General features: G+C 33.0%; 3 protein-coding genes across 4 annotated transcripts in view; 1 reads left to right on the forward strand and 2 right to left on the reverse strand.

The window, feature by feature from the left end:
• The window catches only part of LOC111427822 (ras association domain-containing protein 10-like), a 73,445-nt gene extending 70,471 nt beyond the window's left edge, over positions 1 to 2,974 (forward strand). For both annotated transcript variants that reach the window (XM_071199892.1, XM_023063147.2), the window contains exons 3-6: positions 1,266 to 1,391; positions 1,452 to 1,675; positions 1,954 to 2,182; positions 2,243 to 2,974. In XM_071199892.1, the coding sequence (XP_071055993.1) occupies positions 1,266 to 1,391; positions 1,452 to 1,675; positions 1,954 to 2,182; positions 2,243 to 2,743 (1,080 nt within the window). In that variant the 3' untranslated portion in view covers positions 2,744 to 2,974. The remainder of the gene's footprint in view (positions 1 to 1,265; positions 1,392 to 1,451; positions 1,676 to 1,953; positions 2,183 to 2,242) is intronic.
• A 2,239-nt stretch (positions 2,975 to 5,213) lies between these two features.
• LOC139432143 (PAX-interacting protein 1-like) lies at positions 5,214 to 6,107 on the reverse strand. Its single transcript, XM_071200501.1, has 2 exons — positions 6,011 to 6,107; positions 5,214 to 5,707 (listed from the first exon to the last, which is right to left on the reverse strand). The coding sequence occupies exons 1-2, from the start codon at positions 6,105 to 6,107 to the stop codon at positions 5,214 to 5,216; spliced, it is 591 nt and encodes a 196-aa protein (XP_071056602.1).
• Positions 6,108 to 6,674: 567 nt separating this feature from the next.
• LOC111427564 (beta-1,4-mannosyltransferase egh) lies at positions 6,675 to 24,994 on the reverse strand. Its single transcript, XM_023062776.2, has 2 exons — positions 23,892 to 24,994; positions 6,675 to 8,712 (listed from the first exon to the last, which is right to left on the reverse strand). Exons 1-2 carry the CDS (start codon positions 24,693 to 24,695, stop codon positions 8,140 to 8,142), a joined length of 1,377 nt encoding a protein of 458 aa, XP_022918544.1. The 5' UTR covers positions 24,696 to 24,994; the 3' UTR covers positions 6,675 to 8,139.
• Positions 24,995 to 25,141: the final 147 nt, after the last annotated feature.

The raw sequence follows: 25,141 nt of genomic DNA on the forward strand, positions 1-25,141 counted from the left end.
ACAAGGCCGTGAAGTGTAGTAATTTTGAGGTAATTTAAATGCAGTTTTTTTTGCTCTCGGTTTAAGATAGAGAAAAGAGTTTTTCGCTATCTTTCTAGATAACGAAGATATGGGCCCGAGAAATATAAGGGAAAAAGTTTGTTGCTATCGTCTCGCCGGTAAAAAAAAGACTAGAAAAGTACTAAGAACAACAATAAATTATATTAAAGGTAGAAATACTAAAACCAAAAATTAGAAAAAGATTTTCTGTTTTAGTACAAATATATTTTAAATCAGTCTATTCTAGAACATCTAGACTATTTCAAACATTTTCACATTAGTTTGTTCTCTAGTAGTAATTCGTTTACAAAAAAAATATGTAATTGGGGAGTAGACTTCCAGGCAGTAAAGTCACCGGAGTCGTTTAAACAATTATACGTACTTATTTAATAAATTTAGAGATCGGGCATTTCCATTTTCGCATTCAGCGTGGATCATACTTTCGATGGAGATGTTGACGACTAAAATTGGTCAATTAATAAAGGAGATAATTGACTTATTTGATTAAATGGTTGAGTGCTTCTCTTCTTATAATCAAAATACTATACATGTAAAATCCTATCTAATTGGGGGCTAGAAAAATCTTCGCACAACACTTCGCATAACCACATAACAATTCAAAAAATAATTTTAGAGACCTGATAAATTGATTGATTTCATAAAATAAACACGTTTTGAGTAATTTTTTCTTTGATGTCTATTGAAATTGTTCTCACGCGTTAACTTCCGGTGCTTTATCGGGAGGAGGATTGACGACCACATCCTCTTTCGTTCTCTGCTTTAAAAGGAGCGGGTTTTCATGTATTTATGTATCTACGGCGCCAGTTGTCTTGTGGGATTAATAATCGGCCGGGACAAAAACGAGTCCGGATCGAATTAAAAAAAGAGCCAGGGTTTGCTTTGCTTTTCCTGTAGTCGATTACTTACTATGGGATTATCGCATACATTAATATCATTATCTTTTCCCACTCTATTATAATATACCTAAATAGGAAACTGTATTTAAGAAGAAAAAACCGTTTATTTTTTAATTGAAAGCAAAAAATGATCGGCAAAAAAATAGAATCATTGCGATATCATTAAATCAATAAATTGAAGGAGTTGAGAGGTTTCGATCTCTAATCAACGTCAATCAGACCGCGGAAATTATTCATAACTAGAAATTTCTTGCTCATCTTCTAATGAGAACCTACAATTTACATTTATTATTTATTTTTTTATTAAAGGGACGTCATGTAAGTTCGCCAGATCAGTATCATATAACGGAAAGATGGAGAGGCGTTGAACAACCTTTAGATCCAAATTCGAGTATTTTAGATATTTGGAATGCCTGGGGGAGAGCTCAACCCGAAGTAACTTTTATTTATTTAAAAATTAAAATTAATTTTTAATTAATTTTTTTTATATTTTAGGTAAAAATTTCATTGAGAAGGATAAAAAGCGATGGCGCAACATCGCGAAGAACCCGATTCAAATCAGATTCGAGTACATGGTCAGATAGAAATTCTTGGAAAACGATCCATCCGAAACGTTTAAACGCTCTTCAAAACGAAAAACAACCATCGAGTACAGAAGAATTGTTGAAGTTGGTTTTGGCACAAGGAGAAGTTATACGAAGACAACTAAAAAAATTAAGGTATGCAATAAAAAAAGATTTAACGAGAATCACAACAAAGTCCGACATATGGAACATACACACTTCAAATTCTTTTTTATTGTGAACCCATCTTTTCACGCCATATGTTAGTCACGTTACAAAAAGATCGCATTGAAAAGGAGACGAGCAAAAGTATGACTCAGACAGCCCCTCAAGAAAAACATGACGTGAATCATTTGGTTATGAATTGTGAATACTAAATAAATTTTCTGTGATTGTTAAAAATTTATTTTTACATTTTTTCCACCTTTTTCCAGACATAGTGAACATCAAATTGGTTTTTTAGAAGATAAAGCACACCGAGCGAGAGTTCGAAAACACGGTAGTAACTATTTATTAGAAACATATTTAAAAGGACTCTCAGAAGCTGTTGATCCCGAAAATGATTTTGATCCATCAGCAACAGATAAACACAGCGATAGTGGAGTTGTAACGGAAGGAGATAGCGAACAAAGTAACCACAAAAAACCGATTAATTCATCAGAAGTAAGTTTCATCAATCATTTAAATCAAAAATTTTTAATTTCAATTAATTCTAATTTTTAGAGTCCTCTTGAAAGATTTTCACCATCATCAGAAGAGTTTCATAAAGACTTAAAAGACGATGATACCAATTCAACATTAAGTGAAACAAACGTAAGGGAACAATTAGAATTATTCGAAATGATAAATAAATTAAATAAAAAGTTATTAAAAGAAGAAGAATGTTTAGTAAGGTTACACGCTAACTTTAAGAAATACGATAAAACGAAAGAAAAAACGGATGAAATGACGAAAGCTTTAGGCGACTTAAGGAAAGAAATGGCAAAAGGAGCCTGCGAAATGCAACACAACGAAGTAGTCCTCGAAGAAACTAAAGAAATGTTAGAAACGAGACGAAGTTTTCTCGATAATCTCCATAAAGACCTTTTAAATGAAGACCACGAGTTTGAAATGTTACAGGCGTTGTTGTATTCGCAAGGACTGAATCAAAGGCAGGAAGTGGGCGAGAATTTTTCACCGTATAAGACACATTTTACCAAAGAACTGTTAGATACCTTAGTTTAAGACAAAAATATTCTGCAGATTTCTTTTTAACAATCATTTTTTTCATACCAAATATGCAAAGTACCTAACAAAGTTTTTTTTTGTTTGTTTTATTATATTTAATTTATAACCATCACAAACGTATGTAATCTTATTTTTGTGATAACGTGTATGTATACCATAATATATTGTAGATATTTGTCGAAATTATTTTGTATATTTGTAAATAAAAGAAAATGTTGATGTTTATTATATCATTATTCTTTACTACTTCAAATATATTACTAAGTATATCTCCTATAATATTTCCATCACACTTAATTTATTTCAAGATTATCTCCTAGCATAAATTGGATTCAGTCACCCAAGATTTTAGACATAAAAGTAATGTTTGGAATTGGATGGGGTAGGCACAAATCATAAATTTTTGAATCTACATACATCTGGCAATAAGTTCAACGTCTCTTCTTTGTAGTTTGGTGTGCCATTGCATCATCACTGTTAAATAAAAGCCCTATGCTACTAGAAACGTCACAGATACCCTAAGAGCTTTTACCAGTTTTTGTTTATTTATCCTGTAGATAAAACCAGCTGTTAGCCAATCAAACCGTTATAGAACTAGCATACCTCCATATGGAGCAGCATGTAATTTTCCTCATTATGATCACATAGTTTTGAAAGAAGACGAAGATTAAAAACTTAAGCTTTGATATCAAACTTTGACATCATCAATTATACTCAAGTGCTTCTGTTCTTTTGCCTTCCATAATAAAAACAATTTTTTCGTATTTGTGACGGCGATTCTTCATCATGTTGTTCAAGGCCAATAGTTTTTATTGAGGAAGACTTGCGTATCAGATAGCAAACTCTTTCTCTCTCTTCTAAGTAAGGTTCCATCAAAAAAAGACTTTGCAAACCCCTTCGCATATTTCTTTCTGTATTTTTATAGTTTTTCAACGTGATAGTCATTGTACAAGATCTGACTATACGTGATATGTTAATCAATTGAAATAAAACACGTACTCTAGCCACCATGTTGGCTCCATCCTTGTTAGTATTACAATCCAGAATAATTTCTGGGTTATTGGTTTTAGGAGCCACTGACGACTTTCTATGCATGGATAGCAAGGTTGCCGATATATAACTAAAACTCTAATGGAATTGATTTTTTGATCATTCTTTTGGGTAAGTATCTCCAATTAATACCTGGTAGATTTATTAGTGGATTCTTCAGATTGGTTTCCATACATTTGCTTTTATACTACGAATATTAAAAATTCTGAATAACGTAGTAATCCGTTTTTATATAATCAGCTTTGTTTCGGAAGAGTACTTTTGGTTTTAAAATTTGTAGAAAAGCCTATTGAGTACACAAATTAAATTTGGCAATGAAAGAAGTTAGGCGTTTTTCAAAAATTAAGGCTGGATTATGAAACGTAGAAAAAGAGTTTAGACATTCAAAAATACAGCATATTCATAATAATTCTTACCCCTCAAGGATGCCAGAAGAATCTTTTCAATGTTTTGTTGGCGACATTTTTCGACAAGTGTGTAGCGCCTAGAATTCTAAGCCATCATTCTTGGAAATTGATGCCAAAAATGATTGATTAGCCGCAACAAAAATATATCCTTCATACTTCTATTTTAGGCAACTTTATGTACTTTTAGTATATTCGTAGCCAATAGTCATGTTCTCGAACTAAATTTAGTCCACCAATTCTACGTATCTATAAACAAGGATATTTTAAATCAGAGAAATAAAATAGTGATAGAATGTCCATCTATAAAGAAGTAGATGAAGTAAAATATCTGATATGATTACATCAACAGAAACGTATACTTGTCGTTTCAGTATGTAACCAAAATCTTATCTAGTAAAACAAATACACATAAAAAATTGACCTCTTTCCAAAATTAACATTTAGAAGTTAAAATATAATAACACAAACAACTGTGAATATCTTAGTTCATCAATTAATCTCGACAAGAAGAATTAAAACTCAAAAATTTATAATTAATGCTTTAAATTATTCTTTAATTTCTCGCATTCTTGACTACGTAGCATAAAATTTAATAAATTTGTTTCCTTCTTCCGGTGAATCATAGAAAATGATAAAATAATGAATAACATGTTGTCATAACGGCAGAAAAGTGCACACTGCCTAAATATTCTGTAAACAGAAAACTCCAGAAACTTCTAGCATTCAATATTGGCGGTCTGCAAGTGCACACGGCCCCAATATTATCTATATAAGCGTATACAATACGGCATCCACTCAAACTTAGTGAAGTGTTCTACAAGTTAAACCAACAGTGACATCTAGGAGAAACGGTTATAAACCATGGAAAGCAGTGAGTACTTTTTATCTTTATCTTTTGCAATAATATTTAATAATAAATATTTGTTTGGAGGATTTTCAATTTATTTTTATACTTAATCATCTATTAATTTAAATTAAAAAAAAAAAAACATTAAGCATATATTTTTATCTTACCATTTAGAATTGGCAAAATCCTGTTGTTGCGGCACAAACTGCAAATGCGAAAACTGTTCCTGTAATTGCGGTTCGTCCCCCGATGCGTGTACCTGCGAAAACTGCTGTTGCAAAAAATCGAAATGTTGTTGCGGCGATAAATGCACATGCAAAAATTGCACGTGTTCGTGCGGATCAGATTCCGGAAAGTGTTCCTGTTCCGACTGTTGCTGTAAAAAAGAATCGCGTAAATGTTGTTGCGGCGATAGCTGCAATTGCCAAGACTGTTCCTGCAGCTGCGAATCAACTTCTTGTTCCTGCAAAAGCTGCGGTTGCAAAAAGGAATCTTCGAAATGTTGTTGCGGCGATAAATGCGGGTGCGAAGGATGTTCTTGCAAATGCGGCCCAAATTGTTGTTGTACTGAATGTTCTTGCAAAACGGGAACTAAGAAGAGTTGCGGAGGAGGATCTTGCGGAACAACCTCAACTTCTTGTTGCAAAAAATAATTACCTTTAAGGAAAATAAAAATACTTTATTTAGAAATGTTCATTGAAAAATAAATATTATTTTATGTTGTAATACTTAATACCAATAAAGATTATATTATCAAGGTTTTAAATGTGTTTCTTGATGTTTTGATATTTTACACGTCATTATTGCAAGTAAATATAATTTTTTATTTGACGTTAAAAATCTATAATAAAAAAGTAAAAACTTGATTCCTTCATATCATTGGAATTAGAAGATATTATTGCTACCGTCATGTCTTGATTTATTGAGATTTCATTCTTAAAGGTTCCCCAGTGGTCTAACCTAGAAGCTTGTGCCTAGCTTTTAACAAAGACATCGATAACAACACTTCTGGTGAACGCAAAACCAACTTCAAACATGTTTGGTAAACGACCATCATTTTAGCAAACGTAAGATCTGTCTGTTGGCAAACGCAAACAGTTCAAAACTGAGAAAGCTACTGTTTGCTGATAACTGGAAGGTATTCTCAATTATTATTGATGTCGGAGATTGAACGTAGTTTGTATTCAAGATCAATGGTTCTATTTATCATTTAATATGTCTTAATATTGTTTAGACGACCATCAGTTGATATCTAAACCTGACTGTTGTGATCTCCTTGCTATATAGCTGATGATATCTCCTTACCCCAAACGTTTTCTTCATTCTTCATGCAACTGCTAGCAAATTCTTTTTTTCAACGTGCGTCTTTAAGCATTTCGTGTTGGTCATCCTAATTTTTAGATCGATTCCTAATGTTATCATCTGGTTAAATTTTCATAATTACTTCAAAATATAACTAAATAAATGTACGTGATGGAATTCATAATCATTCATGAGGATCCTTAAAATTAAAAAAAATTAATAATAGATTTAATCAGGCAAGTTCTAAGTTTCCAGGATATGTTCAGATAAGGAAAAATGAAGGTGATGACTATAAAGAAGGAAGGTATATAAAACCATCCAGTTACTTCAAGACACTGATTTATTTGCGAATGGAATACTGTATACCAAAACTAATACTGTATACCAACTGAAAAAAAAATGATATAATCACGAAAGACATTTTAAAACAAAAAAAATATATATATAAATGATAATAATACAAAAATATACACAACAACTTTAAACTGGGCGCGCAAAAAAGAATTAAATCGAAGACACGATACACACACACGTACAAAAAAATATAATCACGAATAAATTACGTCCTTCTACACGGGTATAATATTATGATACAGTCACTGTTTTGTTCTCGCTATAGTAATAAATACATACGAATACATATTTAACAATTAACAATGGCACTAAAAAAATGAAAAAAAAAACGTGGCATAATGAGGTCCCAAACGTTTCAGTTTGAGTACACATAAACCCATTTGTTCCTCAACACTTTTATCTCTTGTTTGGTCTTTCTAAGCGAAATCGTACAATGAATGTATTTTTATCTATGTACAAATTACAGGCGATAATAAGTAGTACTTAATCTTAAAAAATATTTAAGGATAATTAATAAAGAGAATATTCTAGAAAAAAATAAATAAGGATTTTACGGTGCTAATTACAGGAACGTGGAATGCAACGAGGCATATTTTTAATGTTGGCAATCGGTGTATAATCCGTTTATATAAATATAATTGGCAACATTCGTTGAAACCAAAAAAAAAGTTTTGAGAAGAATTAATAATTATTTGTTCTATGCGAAGGGGAAAAAGGAGGGAAAACAGAGATCTAAATTCGCCATTTAAGTATTACTTAATTTAAAACTCCGTAAAAACGTAAAGACGAGTGTTCTTATTTGTAAAATTAAAAATTACTTTTAAAATTAATTTTTCTTTTTACATTATAACCACTTCTCACGTACGAATTATATCATCTCAACTCTATTTAGAATATTTTTAATACCCATCATCGTTGTCCTTGTGCTTTTTTACGATTTGTGCTTTATTGTCACATCCATTTGATTTCTATTTATGAGAGGTGATTCTTTTAACACCCTTCGTACAATAGACACGAGTACAATGTGACTTTTTTCTTAAGGAGAAGAGGTAAGGTTATAAATAATCAATATATGAGAAGTTTGGCGATTTCATTCTCATAAAAAATTATTAATGTGTTAAAATTTCTTTAGTAAACACTCTTTAAACTTAAAATTAATTTAAAGATACTAAAGAAATTTTTGAATTGAAATCAAAAGGATTTTTACAAAAAAGGATCCCATAAAATTGGTCCCAATTTTCCCTTTTATATTTAAACCACCACCAAACCCATCATATACAAATTAAAACCATTAATTAATATTTTTTTATAATATCGAGATCTTTAAATAATCCTCTTCTCCGCCCTCAATTCTCAAAATATAACCTATAAGTCGTTTTGGTTCCTCTCAACCTAAAAATTAATAAAACTAACTAAAAATATATTAAATTAAACTAAACGGTTACAGCGGGTCGAACATTTTTGTTTACAACATAAAATTTGTGCTTCTTCCCAATGACTCCCCAAATAACCGCAACATTCTCAATAATAACATTAAACGGCATTGTGAGTAACGCCCCACCGATGCACAAAAGAAACCTCAACAAACCGAACCGATAAATAGTGAATGATTTGACTACACCAAAAACGTACATATAAATATTAACGGCGGCTATAAAGGCGCATAGAATGTCTATAAACGGGGGACACGGAATCGGACACAAAGCTGCCAAAACGACGTTGGACGCTGAAAGAGGTAGAGTGACCCAAGAGTAACACGAGATGGCCAGTAAGACTTTTTTCTTGAAGGGCAACGCTTTCGAATGGACGACCAACAATATTCCTTGAAGCCAACGTTTTCGTTGCTGGACAAAATCCCAAAGTGTAAAAGGACTTTTTTCCCACATTTCGCCTTCGATAAAGTTGAAACTGTAACCTTCATCGAGCGCTCGCATTGCGAAGAAACAGTCTTCCGCGACGGAACCATCCAAACCGTTGTCGAAGGATACTTTCTTTTCAGCTCCCAACTAAAAATTAAAAAACAAAGAATTAATAAAAACATCATAACTAATCAATATAAAACTTAAGGAAAAGAATCGTAATAAATTTTAGCATAAGAAGTGCAGAGAATGTAAAGTGTCTTATATATATATAAGACACTCTTGTAGTGTATTTAACTTTATAGTAAAAGCAAATTTTGTGTGAACCTTTTAAAGACTTTGTAAATGAGGAAATTGAACAATAAGGAGCAGTATTCACTGTTGTTCAGCTGAACAAATCAGGAATGAAGAACGACGAAATGGTTCAAGAGTTCTGCAGTTCAGAACAGTTCAGAACCTTTCTCCGCATGCATTTAATATGTATGCGCAGAAAGATTTAGAACTGTTCGGAACTACAGAACTCTTGAACCAAAACAAGCCTAAATTGTCTACGATGTTTAACACCAAACGTTATAAGGAGACTGCAAGGACTGCGCAGCACCTTCGGGGAGGTCGTCCAATCACCGCCACGACTTCAAAGAATGTGCAAAAGATCGTCAGAAGAAAGCTAAACAATACAATGAAGCTAAGGAGATCGCTAGTGGTCGATTATCAAAACTTCTCTTCACTAATCAGAAGATTTTTATGATCGAGCCTATCCGAAATCATCAAAACCAAAGTCAACTACACAAGCTGTGCCAGCAGAAGACTGCTGCTGCAAAAATCATGATGGTTTGGGCTGGCATTTGCACCACCGGAAAAAAGGCCGTTGATTTTCATTGATCGAAACGTCAAGATCAACTGCAAGTTTTACGAGACGTTCTGGAGAAGTGGGTTGATTTGCGTTGCGATGGGTTGGGTTGAGTTGGGAAAGAAGAATTGCATATACGGAGGAAGAAGGAGCAGATGTAGAGGACATTATAGCGGAGTGGATAAGTAGGTGGAAGGAAAACACCGGAAAGGCAGGATGGTTAAAAAAAATCTTGCCCGACATAGTATCACGGTTTACACGTAAATGGGGAGAAGTTAATTACTACATGACGCAATTAATTTTTGAGCGGCCATGGCTGTTTCAAGGTACACCTGTATAAACATAAAAGGGCCGACAGCGAAACATGCGTGTACTGCGGACAACTGGACGATGTGGAACATACGTTCTACCACTGTGAGAGATGGGAAGAAAAGAGAATGGAGTTAAACATAGGACAGGGAAGAGTGATGTCACCGGAAAGTTGCGTTGGAATTATGCTTGAGAGTAAGAAGAATTCCAATATGGTCCCGAAATACGTAAAACAAGTGATAGAGACGAAAGAGAGAGAGGAAATACGAGAACTGTAGGAACCAGGAAAGACGGAAAGGGGTGCTTTCTGCACCCCTTATCGAGTGCGTTATTTTTCTAAATGAAATATATAAAAAGTTAGCGGCTGTTTTCTTATTTTTTCGGTACTCCTGACACTGAGCTGCAGTAGACCCCGCGGAAGAGTAAGAAAGTGAAATGCAGCAGGGTCTGAGAGGAAGAGGGGCGTAGCGCCCCCACCCGGGTGCGTAGCTTTCAAGGAATCCTATAACAGTAAACGGTTTGTTGTATGAGTCGTCCATGCCAGAAGAAGGAGTAAAACGAGGCATAGTGCCCTAAATCGGTTATGGCAAACAGTACAGGGTGTTGAAGAAAGAATCTGAAGTGTTTGGTGAGGTGGGAGATGGTGGAATGTCAGACGACTGGGGGGACGGAGCATAGAGGTGCGGAAAAAGATGAAGAAGATTTGGTGTGTATGAGGGAGAAGATGATACAGCGTAGCAGGCCGAAGTTTGAAACGCGCATGCGTATTTCCGGCCCATCTGCAGAGATCTACAGGAGGTTTTTTAGAGGGTGCGAGCCCCTCACTCTGGCGTTGAGCCAGGTCGGCTGTTAGAGCTTTTTCCTCCTACATAATGGAAAAAAAAGGGAGAAGCCAAGAAGCCGTCATATTCGGTACAATGATTTTACATCAAATTTAAAAAACACAGATGATGAAGCGTTAGATTACTGCAAACGAAACTATTGATACAGGAAATAAGGAAAGAAGCTTGACAGACAATGGGCAAAATGAAGAAAGAAATTTATTCCTAATCAATAAAATAATATTAATACAAATCAGAATTTTTGAAATGTACCATTAATTTCCATTAAATCTACATTGACCACTTTAGATTACAAATATTGATTAGCGAATTTGCTAAAGTTCAAGTGTCGTTTTTGTAGTTGATACTGATGGTTAATTTAAGCAAATTTAATTCAAATACTTTGAGATCAATAGCGACAGAGTTTCTTGTGATATGCATACTTGTGATAGCAAAATAATACCAAACAATTATTCCAATTTTACGTCTAAAATCATAAAAACGTTCTTGTATAAAATAAAGATATTCAAGACTTGCGATAAGTTGAGTTGTTATTGGAAAGATTTGAATCAACAGAAATTTTAATAAGTGCACAATGTTCATCAAATTTGTAGTTTATTGTTGTATCGGAAGATAAATATCCACAATAATTTTCGCTTCATTATCCAAATTTGAATATTGCAAATATAAACATATGTTGACATGTAAACTAAACATTTCATCTAAAAGAAAACCTTGAGGAAACAGTTATTACGTATACACAAACAATAAAAATAAATTATAAAAATTTTTTTCCGATGAAGCGCGCTCAAAAAACCTAAACAACAATGACTAAGTAATGTATTTTGAAGTCCAATAGTCATAAAATATCACAACTGAGTGTTAATTGTCTCTGCATCAACGATCAAACATATCTATATATACACGTCTTCTAATTTTAGTAACACTTTAGTGGAAATCGATTGACGTTTTGAAATGAAAGAAATGGAATTTTTAATAATAAAAAGGAATCGTGGGCGACATTTGGAAACTTGATATTGATTTATGTGGCGTGCAAAACGCGCGTCTCTTTCTCTGTGTGTAACACGAGATAGCGTGTTCCCAACGAACCCCTGAACGATTGAAATTTTGATAACGGAAAAACCAGCTGCTCACGCATATGGCGTTATGGAAAAACATATTATTGCTTTTCATATAAATTAATGGATTCAATTAAAGTTGTTATTAGAAGTTGTTATTTTGAAACGATTACCTAGGGAATGTTCAACAAAAAACGATAACTACTATTTTATGTTTGCTTTTCCTTTTATTTATTTTTTTTTCTTTTGGCGCCAGTCGTTATTCATTGGGAAAGGTCACATTTCTTTACCATCTCTTATCGTCTGGAGACGACGTTTCCGGTCAAATGATAAGCAAAAATAACAAGTTATTTATGTACTGCCTACTGCTCTACTGTGTCATGCAGATTTTATGATTCATATTTTAAAATCCGCTTCCTCCATTCTTTCAATAAATGTCATATTTTAACTTCATGGGTTAAATATTTCTATTATACCATAAATTTAAATAATTTTTTTTTATCTCAAAATTAACATCACAAATTGTTTTGCATATGAAATTAATACGAAACTGGGTTATGTTAATAACCCTGCTTGGTTACAGAATAAAATATGCTAAACCAATACGTAGTGAACAAAGTTAATAAAAAAAAATAGAAACTTTGAACTAGTTCGAAGTTGCTATAGGTGTTAAAAGTTTCTCTAAAACCTCTATCACCAACTAAAAATGTGGAAAACTGCAACGCATACGATGTATATCACTATAATGTGCGGGATCACCTTAAATTTGCTGCGAAACTTTTGTACTTTAGCATTGTGACTGGGTGTTGATTTTGTTGATGTTAGGTTTTACAATAACCTGCCTACATTTATATTGCAACTAACAAGGTTTGAAACAAAAAGGTTTCCGCTTTAAGTTATGAAACATATTGGACACTTAATGCAGACTTCAAAAGCTTAATGCAACCTTAACAAGGACTACATAGAGATTTTATACAATCTTGAACGTGTTTTGATGAACTCCTACATCCTGCTTGATGCAAACTTGATGCAGACACAATGTGAACATTATATCATGCTCAAGACTTGATGCAAGCATCATACAGACTTAAAAGTATTGAAACATAATGAAAATTTGACTCAGACTTCAAGACTTGATGCAATGAAATTTTGAAGTAGTCTTGATGTAGATCCGCTAGAGATAAAGACTTGACTTTGTACGAAGTTGATTTGATAAAAACAACCTGAAGAGATGATGTAGACCTTATACAAAGATGTGTCTATTCAACCTTGATGTAGATATTATGGAGATATAAAGTAGACATGATCCATTTGCCCTCCCAGGTACAGTGTTTCCATGCCGAAGAGATTTTATAGAGTCTGAATACTGACTTTATGGAAACTTGATATGACAGATGAGACATGATTGAAACGTAGTGATAGAAGATGCAGTGAACGATTGAGATATAAAGCAAATTTGATGCAGACTTAACTTACCAGACACATAGTAAAGGCTTGATGTCGAGATAAGAGACAAGACTTTATACGGAATTGCTCCCATGCAGACTTGATGCAAGACCGATTTTGAGAAAGTTCAGAGTAGACTTGATAGATGTGTTAAGTCTCCAATTAGGAAGCATAATGGTGATTTCATCAGATTTCAATGTCATAAATAGATTTTATAGTATAATATATAATTATTATAATATTATATAATTATAGTATAGACAGATCTTATGCATTATTTTGGAAAAGTATTGATGCGCTAGATGCAGTAATTAATACAGACCCAATAAAGGCATGATGCAGTTTTGAAAACTGTCATCTGCACTAATTAGAATGTTAAAACATGGCGAAGACTTGATATAGCGACGTCGTAGATTTTATACGAAGTTATCTTGAAGCAAACTTAATTGAGACTTAACTTAAGATATGATTTTATGCTGCATAAATAACACAAGAGATATAAGGTATCTTTGCAATAAGTGATATTAAGAATAGTTTGGCACTTCTAACATTTTGAAATAGTACTTTCTTTCATCAGTACAATTTAGACAAGATCTATAGAGTTAAGTCCATTGCTTCCTTAATCCGTAATTTGAAAGAAGTCTTGAGCGAAGGATTGATTTAATCTTTCTGATCCAAATGCCAGCGATTCTGTATTAGATGGAGTTTATTTCTATGCACAACTGAAATGATAATGTTATGAGAGAATGTAAATCATCATTAAAACATAGTAACCAATGGTTCTCAATGACGGCAAAATATCCGGCAAATGTTGTTCTATGGTATAGATTGTATACAGAGAAAGGCTAAAAGTGCACTAAGCTTGCTAGAAGCTCTGAAAGTCAAGGGTTGGGTAATTTAGAACTAATGCAGAAAACTTGATCTCTAACCAGCCCAGCAAAATCAGCAATTCCATCCAGATCTCCTCACCTAGTTTTCATTTAAAGCCACAATAGATTCAACAGTTTGCTTAGCAGTAATTTACAATTTTATTCCAGTTTTGATATTCATGTATTAAGATTTTTGTTATTTCTGTTACTATGGGAGCTTCGCTTGTCTATAATAGAACATAATTGGGCGTCCAGGATCAAAAGAGAAATTTGATATATTCCCCTGCTTCCGTAATATCTTTCTGTTTATCTTCAGCTAACTCATGGATTAACAAACATTTTCTCCTTGAATAGGTTTTCAAATTATTAATCTATTCTTCGAGAAAGCTGAATAACGATCAAGCGTCATTAAACATTTTAGCAAATTCCTTAAATACACACAACTCTCCAACAAAATCTTGATACTTAGAATACTTAGAAAAGTGCTCATGATGATTTCTATTGTAATTCAAAACAGATTCCGTTTACAATAGCCTTTAATAACAATTCTCAAAACTATAACGAAACAATTCTGAAGAAAAGATTAAAATGTGTTGATACCAGGTATTATTACACAAGACAGTGACAAAAACAACTACAAAATAATGTATTTTGCTACCGTTCAAATTTACATCAAATATATTAATATTTGGATTTTCCTTTAAAGACTCTTATGAAACGTCTTCTAAGAAGCACACACGTGTAATCCTAAGCATAAAACGATTAAAAAACAAGTATAACACGCACACGTATTTCATATACGGATTCATCCCTGAGTATATAAATAACATCGACGCCCGTCTATTTTCTACATTATCGTGTTCAAAATATGGTTTATGTAAAATTTATGAAAAATGTTTTTCATTCTCTATAATTCTATTGATTGCAGTTATAAACTCCATTTGGCTTGTATTTCCGGTTTATAATCGCAATATGAATAGACTTCCTGTATTTAAACCTCATTTAGAACATCAATACCATGCATTTTTAATCGTTGCTTTGGCTATTTTTAATTCCTTTTTTAATTTGGATTGCTTAAGATTGGCACATTAAAGAAAATCATTTTAATAGATCTTATACACTTGTTATACTAATAAATAAAGACACGTTAGTAACTCGAGTGAGAATGACTTTGACCTCGGTCCAACACGCGTATTTTTAACTGATATTACATAATTTACGAGCTAAATTCGATACCGCCCTAGTTTTTATTTCAAATTATTATCATAACTACAAATATTTTTGCGTTTTATCGTTTTTTTTTTTTATTTTACCGATCTTTTTATGTTATCTAAAAAATTTTTATTTGTACCCAAAACATAGAGGTCGGTCATCAATCTGATCATTCTTCACGATTATATTCGATGTTCACTAATACAATAAATTGCCTTCAAGTGGAGCGCGCATTGGAGTCACGATCAATTCGACAAAATAGCGATTATCGATGGGAAATGTCGTCGTCGTGGCGCGATGTTGGCCTTAGATTTCACGTTTAATAAATCCTTATTTTTTTTAACGTTTAATTGTTATTTTAAAACTGTTCTATCCTTGAAACATGAACCTATTAACTCTAGGAAATCGCAGGTGGTGTCTCAATGCAAGCGGAAAATAACTATTTCGTATGTAATCAAAACTAAGACTATCCAGACATCTAACGTGTTGTTTAGAGGTCGTCAACTAACCTTGAATAACATATCACAGGAACTTTATTTATTAGTTCGATGTGTGGGGTTTCCACTTATTTGTTATTACCGTTTGTTATTCATTGACACATAAATAAATGACTTAGCTTTGCTTTAATTACATTTTCTTTGTAACGTCAGGAATTTCTTTTTAATTAGAGATAGGAAAGATTTAGCGTAACATAAAACTTTAAGTATAGAATGTGTTTATGTATGCACTTTATGTTTTCGCTCTAAAATGTTTCGGTAAATTTTCATTCGACGTTTTACAAAACGATTTTACTCCGTTTTACAGCATTGCAACTGAAATTATTTTCACGGCTATTGTTAGAAAGGTCAAATCGGTTAGTTTTTTTTGTATTGTCTCTAAAAAAATAACAATACATTTTTAAAATTCTTCTTCAACATCAGATAAGATGATATATAACACGATTGTTTACTCTCTGCAAAAAAAAATAAAAAATTAATTACAATAATAAAGATCGACACAAGAACAATAAACAATTCTATTTTTTACTATTTAAAATTATAATTACTTTAAAGCAAATGCGGACAAGTTAACCATTGTGGATTACAAAACTGGATATGATGAAATGCTCTTTATATATTAATTATTGAGAATTTCCATTATTGAGAACTGTATAAGATCACCTACTTCTTTTTTATTATAAGTCATAAACTTAATTTTAGAATATAAGTAATCAGAGTACCAGAACTGGAACCTTAAAAGTTGACGATGATGTGAAAGACTCATTTATGGTTACCGAAAGGCTGGGAAGAATGAGCTAAAAAAAATATATGAAAAGAAGATGCACCACTAAATACTATACCGACCACCTCCTAAGCAGCTAAAATAATGAGAAAGAAGCTTTGCAAGAAATTGTGAGTTGAAACACTTTGGCTTTAAGATAATATTAGAAAAAAAAATACGCTTGACAGTTTTAATGATCCACCAAACCAACGAAGCAGCAACGAGTTTCTACCTATACCAACACCACGACCCCAAAAGACAACTCCACATCTTAGCAAGAAATGAACATATGCATAATAGGCATTTAATGCTGCTTCAATGCCAGCTGATCTGGAAATAATCCGAATGGCATATTAGAAATGAGTGATCTTGCCAGCAAGGAAATCAATATGATTGGTCCAAGACAGTGCAAGATCCATTTTCGAACCCAGAAACGAAATCTCTTCAACGCTGGCAATCTCAGTATCCCAATACCTCGCCATGATCTGGTCAGAGCATAAATGATAGCTAACAATTTTCGTTTTTTTTGTACTTAATTTTATGTTGTGCGCTTCAAACCAATCCGCAAGTTTATTCAGATCCACAGTAAGTGATTTCTGGATTTCATAATCAGTGCTACACCTCGCCACGGTCGTTGTGTCATCCGCAAACATTATCGTAATGTTGTTCGTTACACGTGGTAAGTCATTCACATACAGCAGGAACAATGGAGGACCCAATATGGAACCCTGAGGTACTCTCAGCTTGACTTCCCTCCAAGCTAATCTTATTTCTGTTGCTTATGGGCAACTACACATTGTAACCTCCCTGATAGATAGGATTTCATCCATGACAAGCTAACACCTCTAAAGCCAAGTCTGTAACTTGGTCAAAAGGATTGAATGATGTACACTATCAAAGGCTTTTGTAAGATCCATTAACAATGCTGTTGTGGCCTGTTTTCCATTTACTCCCAAGATAATATTTTCAAACAGTTGAAACATCGCAAGTTCGGTAGATCTTCCCTTCCGAAAACCAATTTGATTCTCGTGCAATATATGTTTAAATAATTTATAATTCTTTTGTGTACAAGCTATTGGACGATACTTATCATAGCAAAACGTGTCTCCTTTTTATAGACTGGAATTATTACTGTCTTTTTCAACTAATCCGGAAAACGGCCGTCAGTGAAGAATGTGTTTATTAAATGTATTAGCGGTTTAACCAAGTACCTTGCAGAATGCTTTAGCACGCTCGTAGGTATTTCATCTTCACCCGTTGCCGTTGTGTTATTTAAATTATTTATTATTTGTAGGACTTCAATTTCGTCCGTTAAGTATAATGAGAAAGTGTGGCCCACTGACGGTTGATAGTGAATATTTAGGTGATGACCAACATTGTTATCAACATTTTGACAAATCTTTATAAAATAGTCATTTATTTCCGTCAGGAATTATATTCAGGATTTATTATTCCAAATTGTGTTCTCTTGCTCTATTTGTGTACGATTATTAAATAACTATGATTAATTAAGTAGTCTGTTTTTGAATCATCCGAACTCGGAATAAAAAACGGTTCACTCGAACTCCACTTTGATGAAAAGGTGATTGCCTTCCTGCCAATGCACACATTGAGAGAGAACCATCCTTGGAATATAAATATTTAGGTGCTGCAATGATTCTTATCCTAGGACCAGCTGTGCTTAGTTGCAACAACAATGTTTTGCTAAAAAATAATAATACAAAGCTGAATCAAATTCATGAATGAGTACCAAAAATGTTAGAGGGTATGCTTGAATTTTTGAAGCTATTTGCAAAATTTTCCTAAATACTGATTTATAGATTAAGAATTTATTTTTTTCTGACTAATACTTATTCTTTGAAATTCCACTTCAATATTTGAGAGGAGAACGTGATGTAAGTATGACTGTAAATCTAAACATTTTGAAGGAGGACTTATGATAAGAATTCTATCAATATCATCATTCCAATCGTTAAATTAATTGTCGCAAGGAAAGATAATAAAAATATAAGTCATCCATTCTTATTGATTCAATTTTAAACATTTTGTAACGATTTCATTTCAAATCCGTTCATACAAATCTCGTTTTAAGAGAACAGAGAAGTATTTTGTTGTCTAACTGCGTTGTTGTTTGCCAAATAGAATCTTTTCTCGGCAATCTTTTTATTTACATCCATTTACATCCAGCTTTGAAAACAAGGTCACAGTTATGTTACTGTAGCATTATTCGCTTGGGGTTTAAGAAAATTCGATCAGTTTGCGGTTCGTATCTTGGGCGGTAACGCGGTCATAAAACGTTATATGGAATGGTCTAGTAAAAAATGGGTCTACGAGCAGGAATTCCGCAGTAATTTAATACACGAGGCTCTGTGGACCGTTGATAATAACTGGACCCTGAAGAATCGAAACCGAAATAGAACCGGGTTCGTTCGACCGAAGCGTCATTGCATCAAAACCTCGACTTTTTTGGATGATTAAACATTTTGTTGCGCATCACACAACTTCATTCAATAATTTTATTCTGTATCAATCAATAAATATTAAAACAAAATTTATAACGTTTATATTTATGTGTACCGGAAACGTCACATCTAATAAAGGCTTGTTTAAATCGTTTAATCGCAACGTTGTCACCTGGCAATTTTTTCTGCGTAATTTCCATGACGTTCGAGAGACAACGCTAATCACCCGTCGTGCAATTACAATCGTTTTTTAAAACTGCCCTTCTCATTGATAAAGCCATAGAACCACTCGACTCTGACTGACTCACATCGGCTGGTAAATATTTAATCAAAATCCATTATATTTTTCAAGGCTATCAACTCGTTGATGCGACAAGCATTATGTAACAAAACCGAAAACAAATAATTAATTTAATAAGGTGCTTTTTCATTTACTTTGAGAAGAAGTTTGTAAACTTTTCCATTTCTAATAAACTTAATCATAAAAACCTCAGCATTTATCTCCAAAACAAACCACATTTTCCACACAAAAACCACATAGGTATAAGCCTAAAAATAATTACGTCGCAAAAACTTATTAACAATATTTACTTTATTTCGGGTACGTTTTGACAATCTGCAGTGCTGTTTTGGAATTCTTAATATCAACTATAAATTATTAAAATTGAAAGAAATCAAAGGAGATTTCTAAAATATCTTGGCTTCAAAGCCAATAGTGTTTACATTGATTACAAATACACATACACACCTCTTTCAAATTCTTAAATTTCAGTCAACACCACTCCTGCAGTGATGCCTTAACGTATAGAATTATTAATAGCAACTTTGATCATGTAGTATTGCTTGAAATTATTAATATACGAGCTCCTTTCCAATTTATTCGATTATTTGTTCGACTATGTTGAAAACTGTGCAAACAAAAATAGGGAAAAGAAAATTTTACATGATATTAAACGACTCCAAAGATCTACGTTTCAACCGTTGCATGTATGAAGTAAAATTTCAATACCTTCTTTGATAACAAAAAAAAAATTTAGGAATAAATGTATTCGTTGTCGAAATGCTTCTAAAATTCCCAGAATGATGTGAATTCAAAATGCACACGCCTTAAAAGCCTAACAAGTATATAACCAATTTTTTTTCTATTCGACGCAATAATGAACGGATGCAAAATGAATGAAGATAGTGGTTATCAGCAATAGGGAAATCGTTGAACTAACCTACTCAATCTGTTCTTTGTTTCACAAGTTACACAAAAAAAATTTACCAACCTCAATCTATGGATTTACCTGATACAATTTCCAGTAACGATAATTAATTCATTAGCTCATATTTGTGCGATTAATTATTTCCAGAATTATACTTTGCCAACCAAATCAGAAGTGGGTGACTTGATGATTGTCATATTGGTGTTGGTCATATTATTAATTGCTCTGCAGTGCATTTCTGCTAATTCTGAAATAATCAAAACTATCTGAATACACCACAAAATTTGTTCAGTGTTATTTAAGTTATCATTATCAGATTGTACAATATTTCACGTCTTGACACATTATTTTCATGTATATTTATCCATTAACGCAGAGATCATCTTTAAGATTGAGAGTGTTGAAATTGTCTTCACTGAGATTTATGTTATTTATTATGCATATCTAAATGGCCATTCCATCTTATGCGCTGATCGGCCTTTTCTCAATGTTGAAGACGTGCGAATCTCGTGTGTTTCCGAAATTGTTTCCAAGATCATCTTTAGATCTTCATTACTATGGAGATCCTGCTAGCTAGAACATGTAATAACAAGGAAAATATGAAGACATCATTCACGTACACCAAGAAGCTGTTAATAAGAACCCAATGAAAAAGTATTCAATATCATTCAAATTCCAACAACTCAGCTGGATGGATTATGCGGTGGGGATTACGATAACTTTGCAAAAGTGCACTTAGAGGGGTTTTCGAACATATTTTTGCAGTTAACACAGAAATTTATTCAGCAATCTTAACGATTTTGAAAGCAACCATAACTCGAAGCACTTAATTGTTGAGTATAATGGAAAAACACTAAAATATAAAGTTTCGAGTAGTTTTTAGCGCTTATTCGACATCTCAGATTTATTTCTTATCAGAGATTATTATTAAGTAAGATTAAATTTCATTTCTAAAAATGGGGCTTTTCACATTCTCAAATGAGGTGAGGTTTTATCTTCTAAATGACAACCAACCTGGAAGTCATGTGAACAAAGTCATATTCTAAATCTCCGAAGTTAATTTAGAACATGTGGATCTTTCAAAGGCTACAATAGACCCAGATGACATTCCTGAGTTCATAATAGTCTTGTAACATCTGCATTTTTGCAGCCCGTACAACACGTCTTTAACTCAACCAAAATTCCGAATATCTAAATACTTAATTAATAAATAAATATTTAAATTAATTAAACTTCACAGGTATGTTTTAAATTGTTAACTATGAACAAAATTAGTGATCATCTTGAAATATTATGATAAATATTATAGGAGACGCAATTTGCGATCAATTATATCAATCGTACTATACTCATATAGCACAGATATAATATAGTAGTTAAAGGTACAAGTGGTATAGATAAGTGGCCAATAAAATCTATCTGGACACGGTAAAGATAACCTTTAATATTCGTATAATAATTATTTATTATTTAAGAATCATTATCTTGGCAAAATTTTTCAAATAACAATCTTAGGCTACAACATAGCCCTCGTTCTTAGTACCTCTAAACATTATAAAATATCACAAATTCACTTTCTTTAAGTCAGTATCTGGTCACTATCCAGAAAGTCATTGCTTATAGACTCAATTTTGACAGGTCCATAACGAATAGAAAAACGCCAACTGAATAGGTTGCCGAGAATTAATGTATCCAAAGAGATGTATGAGATAAATATGTTGCCACGTGCATGCCCTAAAAATAAAGCAAGTAAGGTTTATCAAATTTAAAAGCATTCCGAAAAACAGGAGTGAGTTAAAACTTCCGAATATTTTATATGTATGTGCGATACATTTATATCAAAAAAATGCAGGAACGCAAGCCGAAAAAATTCTCGGATTTTAAATATCTCGTTAGTATTATGCAAAACACAAAAGCAGTACTGTAAAAGATATTAACAATTTTGATGATTCAATTATTTTCTGAACATTGGTTGTTTGACATATCTTCGAAGTTTTGGCATTCAAAGTACACAAAATCGTTCAAGAATTATATTGAAGATTACATTGAAAAGAGGTTTTCATTTGAAACATTTTTCTTTCTAAATTTTATTTCTAAAAAACCAACAAAAATTAAAACTTTGATGACTTAGTTTAAATAGGCTTACATGTATAAAGATAACCTTAATATCTAATAAAATAAATTTCTGTGTATTTATTAAATATGATAGAAAAATATGATATACCAAATTACCTAGAAACCCGGTTTAATAAATTATAGATAAAATAAGTACTCCTCGTGACAATTTATTGAGTAAAATATCGAATAATTTCTTATCGATCCACTTAAAACATTTATTTCTTAAAAAAAATCATCTACTCTTATAACCCCTGAAAATCATAAAAAAAAAGAAAAATCCTTGACACAAAAAAAAAATTGTTTCTAAATTATCGGTTGTTGACAACAAAATTTCACTGGCATTTAATAGCCAAACAGAGGGCGTCAAAAATACCTATTTCTCGTTAACACACCAAGCCTGTATCGATTACGGCAACACATAAAAGGTAAAAACCATGGCGTTGCCAACATCGCCGTTTACTCGTTATCTATAGAAATAATAACCAACCCATGTATACCTTAGTCACACACATTTAAAAGATAACAGATAATTTAAATTTTATTTGTTTAATATTTGTTAGAAACTTTATCTTGTACGAAAAAGTTACATTTCTAACACAAAATAATTAACTTGATGGTTTTCGGAAATTATTAATCATTGACAAGACAGCCCAAATTCTATTTTGATGATTCGCAGAGGTGATAAATTCTTATCTCGTTAAAAATCCGCCTATTTCGTTATTACAAATAATTCCACAAATATTGCAGTACGTAAAAATAATTATTTACGAGATTATATTGGTTTTTCAACATTTTCGAGATAACAAATCCCTAATATTAACTTGTAAATTCATTAGTATTAAACAAAAACATTTTTATTATACATGGTGACGCAAAAGTGAGTAACAGTGACGTATTAATAAAAGGATTCATTCAAGAGAACTTATCTTAATTAATTATTATTACTTGATTAATGACAATTAAAACGAAAAATAAAGTTATAAATCTTTTCAAATACGCGCAAAGATTGAGTCAAAAACCTTGATCAATAATTAGATCATTTTGAATCATCAAATAAATTTTCCTCAAACGTCATTAAATGATAATTTTATTTATCTGCTTTCTCGGATTATGTTCATAACGAAACAACAATAAATTCTTTGACCTCATAACAAACAATAAATTCTCCAAATATTAGGCTTGTTTAGGTTCAAGAGTTCTGACTTCCGACCAGTTTTGAACCTCTCCGCGCATACGCATAATATGCAATATGTATGCGCGGAAAGGTTCAGAACCACAAAACTCTTGAACCGAAACAGGCCTATTGAGTTACAAAAAAGAAATACAAACTTCCTTTTTTTTATATTCAAAATGACAGTCCAGAATAGGTCACAAATGTTTTCATTCATGAAGTTCACAAGTTTTAGAACTCTTACGTCTGCTTTCTTAGTGGTTCCATTAATGATAACATATAGAATTAAAACAAAAAAAAACTTTGGAAATGCAAAATAAGCAATTTAGATACAAAGCAGGAGTTGAAATGACGTAATCGAAATTCGGGCAACAATCAATGGTACCAAACTGGTCTCATTACATAGTCATTACAAGTGTCTAATTTTGATTAAGACTAACACAAAATTAACATTATTTTTAAATTCAAACTTTCTGTTCACTTTTGAATCACCCTGTAAATCTTTTTCTTTTAGTATTTACCTGGGTAACAACAAAAGATCCTTTCCAACTGAACAAAGGTTTGTGAAACATATTGAATTGAAAACGAAGTTTTCCCATATCGTCGGCGACCCTAAAGCTATCGGCCAAAGTGGTGATCCAATTGACGACTTCTTCGTTGGCATAAGTAATAAGACCTTGTCCGAATTGGTGTTTACCATCCATGACAAAGTTGAGGATACCTTTAACCGAGTTTTCTGTAAGAAGGGTTTCTTCGTCTAAATGAACGATCCAATCGTTTTCCGCGAGGATATTAACGTCGTCTTCTAAACAGTATTGAAGAGCCCGGGCTTTAAAAAGAGCACCCGATTTCGTCCGGTAATTAGGAGGAACGACGATTTCTCTAACCCTTCTGTTTTGGTCCAATCCGATCTTTTTGTCGGTCACTACCTCTAATAAAAAGTTTTCCATCCCGGCATCGGTACATTTGTTCATATTTCTAAGAACGTTGGACTTTACCAATTGGGGATAATCTCCTCTGGTAACCACCCTGATGCAAATGAATGGCGCCAAAATTGGACTGCCCTTTAGCACCACTTTGTCCGGAAACGCATTATACAGCGTTAAACCGGCGAAATTGAACAGCACTTGGGGTAGCGGCAGGAACGTAACCAGTCTCAACAAGTACAACACCACCGTCCACAAGTATCCGTACCTAACCCAGGGGTTAATTTCGAGCGTTTCGTCCGGCCAAATTTTCAAAGCCCCCGTAAAAATCTCAAACAACACGATTATCGTGAATAGCAAGCAACAGTGCATCAAGTGTTTTGTTCGGCTGCTCAGCATCTTTTTCCCTAGCAACTTCTTTCTTTTCTCTCTTACTTTTAGCGCGGCACTCGAACTCAACCCTCGAGAATCTTTCAACTACTCGAAACCGTACCGGTTTACAAGATTTGCACGCTCGAAATTACACTGATACAAGATTATTTGGTCGGTCGATCGCATCGAAGTGTGCTACGGCGCTTCCTTAAACCTTTCGGATACGTTTCTCTCGATGTTCCTGTCACACTAACCGGCCTTTAAGGGAGGTTAAAGTCGGAAGGGCGCCATAACACACTGTCTACCACGACCGCTTTAGGTTGACTACTTCACGTGGGTGGGGGAGTCGCTTCATTATTACCATTGTTCTTATCGACTTATAACTTAGCGACATCTACATGTAAATCACACAACTACATTAACGATACCTGGATCGTTGTACTATATATTATGTATAGCTGACTGTCAGTATA

Source organism: Onthophagus taurus, chromosome 11, assembly GCF_036711975.1.
Source record: "Onthophagus taurus isolate NC chromosome 11, IU_Otau_3.0, whole genome shotgun sequence".
Lineage (NCBI taxonomy): Eukaryota > Metazoa > Arthropoda > Insecta > Coleoptera > Scarabaeidae > Onthophagus > Onthophagus taurus.